This window comes from Asterias rubens, chromosome 18, assembly GCF_902459465.1.
Source record: "Asterias rubens chromosome 18, eAstRub1.3, whole genome shotgun sequence".
Lineage (NCBI taxonomy): Eukaryota > Metazoa > Echinodermata > Asteroidea > Forcipulatida > Asteriidae > Asterias > Asterias rubens.
The window spans coordinates 12,244,518-12,250,432 of record NC_047079.1 but is presented as its reverse complement, the minus strand read 5'-3'; the positions used below and the strand labels follow the sequence as shown (position 1 = coordinate 12,250,432).

At 38.7% G+C, this 5,915-nt stretch overlaps 1 protein-coding gene across 1 annotated transcript; it reads left to right on the top strand.

The window, feature by feature from the left end:
• Nucleotides 1–318: 318 nt before the first annotated feature.
• Nucleotides 319–5,915, top strand: LOC117302402 (peroxisome biogenesis factor 2-like). The gene is made up of 7 exons (XM_033786337.1): nt 319–396; nt 948–1,025; nt 1,209–1,271; nt 2,180–2,377; nt 2,820–2,972; nt 3,580–3,840; nt 5,660–5,915. Exons 1-7 carry the CDS (start codon nt 319–321, stop codon nt 5,756–5,758), a joined length of 930 nt encoding a protein of 309 aa, XP_033642228.1. The 3' UTR covers nt 5,759–5,915.

Genomic DNA, 5,915 nt, shown 5'->3' with positions numbered 1-5,915 from the left:
TTGACTCCTCCGCGCTTTGGGCAAGAATTAACCAAGTAAAGCAAACATTTGTTCAGTATACACCGTACGTTCTAACTGTTTGGGCACCCAAGGTAAACAACGCACAGAAAAACCACCGAATTGAAAAGAAATCCTATTCAATACACACGTCAATAACAAAAGCGCTCAAATTCAAACCACTTATTGAACGTGTAATTACTGTCAAATAGATCAAGAAACGAGCTTGTTTATTGGTCAATCGGTATCCGACGGCTGTTTTGTTAACGGTTTGTTGTCTCTTGAGGGCGCCTTTCGTCTGGACGAAATAAATAAACAAGAATGGCGGCGGCCTCCACTGAAGAAGGCGGAAAAGGCGGAACTGGTGACAGTAAAGGAGTTGTTCTTCGAGTTACACAGGTTCGATTTGAGATAATTCTGTTGTGAAATGTATCTCATGTTCCAATTCAACTTTAAATCGAGCTATTTTTCTGATGACTTAAACTGGCTGGCAGTTGCGAAAACGTAAAACCCTCTCCCGACGACGGCCGCCAGGCCAGGCATGCCAGGCCGGCCTGGCGGCCGTGGGGAGGAGGGTTACGTTATCGCAACTAGGCAGCTGGCTGAAGTGAGTGAAACATCAATCATGTTGAAGAAGTTGAATTGAATGATTGATAAATGTCTAATGAATGAATTGAACAAAAATGAAGTGAATGGTAATTATAATGGTAATAAAATAAAATAATACATTGTAATTTCAATTAAAAAATGAATTAGGCTTACTTAGTTATGGGTACAATATTATATAGCAGGTCCACTCGACTCCACTATCCTATGGCCCAGTTTTCTGGATTCTTTTTCAATGGGGATAATATTTATAGAGGTAGCTGTGTGGAGTGAATAATGTCCCTGTTTTCTGTAGTTACTCTGCAATTAGGCCTTACTTAAGTTTTATTCTGGTTTGTGTTTAGTTGGATTCCAGTCAGTTAGACAGTGAACTACATCAACTCCTGAAGGCACAATTCTACAGGATTTTCCGCTTTTTAAAGGTATTTTTGTATTAGATTTTAATTTAAAATGATGCTCCCCTTATTTATTGCTACATCCAAGCTCTAGTCAAGGAAATATGCAATTACAATGTTTGAAATATTAAATTCTTTAATTAAGAAAGTAAGCTTATAGCTTTTGGTTATAATGTAGGCTATGATGCATTGTGCTTTCTTTTATTTCAGCCTGGGATACTTGCCTATATTGAGCCAGAATTAAATGCTCTTCTACGCTTACTAACATGGCAGGTAAGCACGGTTAGATGGAAGATCAAATTACTCTAATGTAATTGACATTTACTGTCACTCATGATATAATGCTTACGGCTGAGTTCGAGCGGTGGGTTTTTGGCCCGAGTGCGCTGTTTGCACACCCGAACGATGAGAACATGAGCCGAGAACAATGCACACATCACCTTTCAGCATGGATCAGTCGAGAACAATAGAACAATGTACACTGTCTTCTTATAAACTTAGGTCAGGGAATAATGGTATTTTGTTGGAGTATCCTTCTGGTTAAATGTTGACTACTTTTGGTGATGGGGCTTTTTCTGTGGCAGCCCCTAAGCTTTGGAATGCGCTACCGCTTCACATACGTAGCGGACAGAAACTCATCTCTTTTAAATGTAATATAAAAACCTATCTTTTTAAAACCGCTTTTTAGCTTTTTAATGTCTTCTTCTATGGTCACCTTGCCAGTTAGTTTAGAATTGTTATAGCATATAGGGTAAGAGGCGTCTGTCTCCTGAAAAGGTCAAAACATTACCGATGCCAGCAGAGATAGGCCTATGTAATAAGTAATTAATTAGTTCTCTGTTGGCGGGACAGACGTATCCCCATACTTTTGTTTGGGCACTGGCCTGGCGACCAGTCTTTTTTCGTTGTCTTTTTCTGCCACTCTGTGGTTTTCAACATGTGTTCTGCGCCTCTGATCATTTGTATGTATAAGGGGCGCAATATAAATTTGAAGTATTATTATTATTATTAAATTATTATTGTTATTATTAAAAATGGCGCTGCATCATCATCGTGTGGGTGGAAGATACATGAACAGCATCCTATGTGTTCTTGAGCATCCAAGATTACACCACCCAAACTTGAACCTTATGTACAAAAGAGGACACTTTGTGATATTTTATGGGTTTTTTCCTACACAGTTTTCAATCAACGCAGTTGGTGCAACGTTAGGTCAACGAATGATGAATCTCAAATATAATAATGAGAAACTGGTGACCTCTGACCTAGTCAAATCACAACGATACCTCTATGCCTGTGTCCTGATTGGTGCAAAGTGGCTGCAAGAACGATCAGCTGACCTGTCAAGTTCAACCAATCACATACAAGCTTTCAAACTGGTAAGATGGGAAACAATGTTATTGTTGCATTTTTGTGGGAGTGCATTTTTAGTTTCGAATACGGGTTCTTGTCAGCGCACTTTCCTAATAGCTTGAGGTGTTTTACAACATTATCTTTGTTTATCAGGGGTACATGCTTTCCTCAACTGCCTGGGTTCAATACAACTTCAAGCTGCCTATGTTCCAACTAGGGGGGTTAACCCAACACAGTACTGTCTCTGCCCTCACAGGTTCAAACTTGTAAATGTGCATTCAGAAATGGTGCAGTGCTCAATGAAATTTTTTATTATAGAGATGTTGAATTGATCTAACACTCTTATCATTCAGCCATCAGAACTAGAGTCCGATTCACTTGTCCGTCCAACACACCATGTAACTGTTTTGCTTTAACTTATGCTTTATGTCCGCTATTTAATAGAAATTTGATATGTCATTTGCATAGATGTGGAAAGCGATTTATCTCTTGGAGAAGCTATTCAGCATTGCATCACTTGTCAACTTCTTGGTGTTTTTACAAGATGGCCGCTATCAGTTTCTTCATGAGAGAATCTTGGGGATCCGAGCCGAGTTTGCTCAACGTCAATCAATCAGACAGGTGAGATTTAAAAAACCTGTTGGAAAAACAATTTTCTTCAAGACTGATTTGCCGATAAATTAAGTCGGTTCATGCATAAAGTCGGTTCATACTTCCTGCGAATGCGAAGCAACGTTTGACGCCACGTGGCTGTTGAGCACAAGTCACCCGATGCGGATTATTCGTTGCTAATTTGTGACGTCAACATTTTTATCGCATTCACATTCTCAGGAAGTATGAACCAGGCTTAAGGCAGTCGAACAAAATAACAAGACATGTTCTTGTGTACTTTAATAAACAGTTCTAGAAAAAAAATCGAACGGTCAAAACATATGCCAGTTCAAGCTGTTTTCCCAGACTTCAATTTGGTTGAACTTGAACTTTCAGTAAAGGTTCATTTTAAGGTCAGATGGTGTGCTGTAGCAAATACAACTTATAAATCGACCCTGCAAAGTGACAATACAAAGTCTGTAAACTGGACCAATTTAATCAGCCTTGGATACTTCAAGGGTAAATGTCAGAACATAAAACTTCACTAGAAGATCACAGGAAATTTAGTACAAAAACTTGCAAGTGTATTTAAAAACTACAGTGAAATGTTGTCATTTTGTTGTGCTTTTTTTCCTAGGTGAGCTTTGAATTTATGACGAGGGAGCTTCTTTGGCACGGTTTTGCAGAATTCCTTTTCTTCCTTCTTCCTTTCATCAACTTCCGAAGAATTCGTAATTTCGTTCAACGTCAACTCTTCAGACCTAGTCAGATTGCTTCCAGTCAGCATAGATTAAAGAGACATTCTAGCCATTATACAGAATGTGGAATCTGTGGAGAATGGCCGACCACTCCGAGGGAAATAGGCTGCTGTCATGTCTTCTGTTATTATTGTATTCAGGTAGGTACTCGCTCTGGGCTAAAACTAGACTTGTAGACAAGTCGTTAATGGTCTGTCGCGGTGAGATAGTGGAGTCGTGGTGGTGGCAAAATGATTCAGGTTTTCGCGATCGAAAACTGCTCTCTCGAGATCACTGCTCTGGCGCGAAGCTGCTGGGTGCCGACTACTACTCCCTGTACGGTAGTCGTGAGAGAGCAGTGGTCTCGCGGGGGCCAGCAATCTCATGAGAATACTGGCAGTGTCGTGGGAATCGCCGAGAGTAGAGCGCTATCACCGCGACAGTCATTTAACGACTTGTCCACAAGTCTGATCTTAAAGGCAGTAGACACTATTGGTAATTACTCAAAATAATTTTTGGCATAAAACCTTACTTGGTAACGAGTAATGGGGAGCGGTTGATAGTATAAAACATTGTGAGAAACGGCTCCCTCTGAAGTGACGTAGTTTTGGAGAAATAAGTAATTTTCCACGAATTTGATTTCGAGACCTCAAGTTTAGAACTTGAGGTCTCGAAATCAACCATCTGAAAGCACACAACTTCGTGAGACAAGAGTGTTTTTTTCTTTCATAGTTATCTCGGAACTCCGACAACTGATCGCGCTCAAATTTTCACAGGTTTGTTATTTTATGCATATGTTGAGATACACCAAGTGAGAAGACTAGTCTTTGACAATTACCAATAGTGTCCACTGGCTTTAAACAAACAAATTAAATACAATCTGATACATTGATTTCAATAGTTTGTAGCCATTTTTTTTAATACTAATGGTACAGACAAATTCAATACAATTTGATACATTGTTTTCAATAGTTTGTAGCCATTTTATATTCTAGCACCGCTAAGTTCAATATTAATGGTACAGATATGTTTTCTATGAATATTTTATAGTATGAAAATATATATATTAAAGGGAAGGTACACATTTGGTAATTACTCAAAACAAATATTAACTTAAAAACCGACTTGGTAATGACTATTGGAGAGCTGTTGATAGTTATAAAATATTGTGGGAAACGACTCCCTCTGAAGTAACGTAGTTTTTGAGAAAGAGGTAATTTCTCACCAAAATAATAAAAGACTTCTAGCTAGAAGTCTTTTATTCCTATCTGAAAGCACACAAATTCGTCCAACAAGGGTGTTGTTTCTCTCATCATTTTCTCGTAACTTCGACCTTCGATGACCAATTGAGCCTAAATTTTGACAGGCTTGTTATTTAACGCTTACGTTGGGCAACACCAAGTGAGAAGACTGGTCTTTGACAATTACCAAACGTGTACCTTCCCTTTAAAGGGCGGGATTGAAATGATGATCAATGGCAGCGCAACAGGAAATCAAATTGGGCCGAGAACTTGTTTTATAACCCCCCCCCTCCCCCTCCCTCCAGAGACCCACACTTGCAACCGAGTCCCCTAAACACATCCTTATCAACACATCCATAAGAGTTGAAACCAACAATTTCTTTCAGAACCAATCAAACTCATTTAGGAATTAATATTACATGGTGTTACCGCAAACCTTACTATATATAACATCATTATCATCTTTGATTTCATAACTTAACTTGCCACAACCATTTCTTGTTAGTGTTTTTGATAATAATCAATTGTAGGACAGTTCTTTTCAGAACTGAGAAGTCTCCCGAACATCTGATAAATCTACTCGGCGGTAGTAGAATAAAGACAGACATTTCTCTAAAAACAAACTCTACCTGGCAAGTAGATACACACATGGTGTTGACCGCAAACCAAATATATATTTCACCATGCAATGCCTCAAATCCATTATAATAAATTGTTTATTTATTTGTTTCTCATTCAGAGTAATTTCTTGGCAGATCCTTCCTACACATGTCCACTTTGTTCTCAACCAGTAGAAGATGTCACAAACATTCGACCAATCACATGTGATGTAAGATAACACATTATTTGTTCTGACCAATCAGCCATCAGTGAGTTAGATTGGCATAATGTCTGGTAGAAGTGCTTGCTTAACTGTTTTTCACATGACAGCAATTTACCTAGGGTAGGGACCTTTGCTTAATTTTAGCATGGTTGTAAATAAAAATGTAGCATTA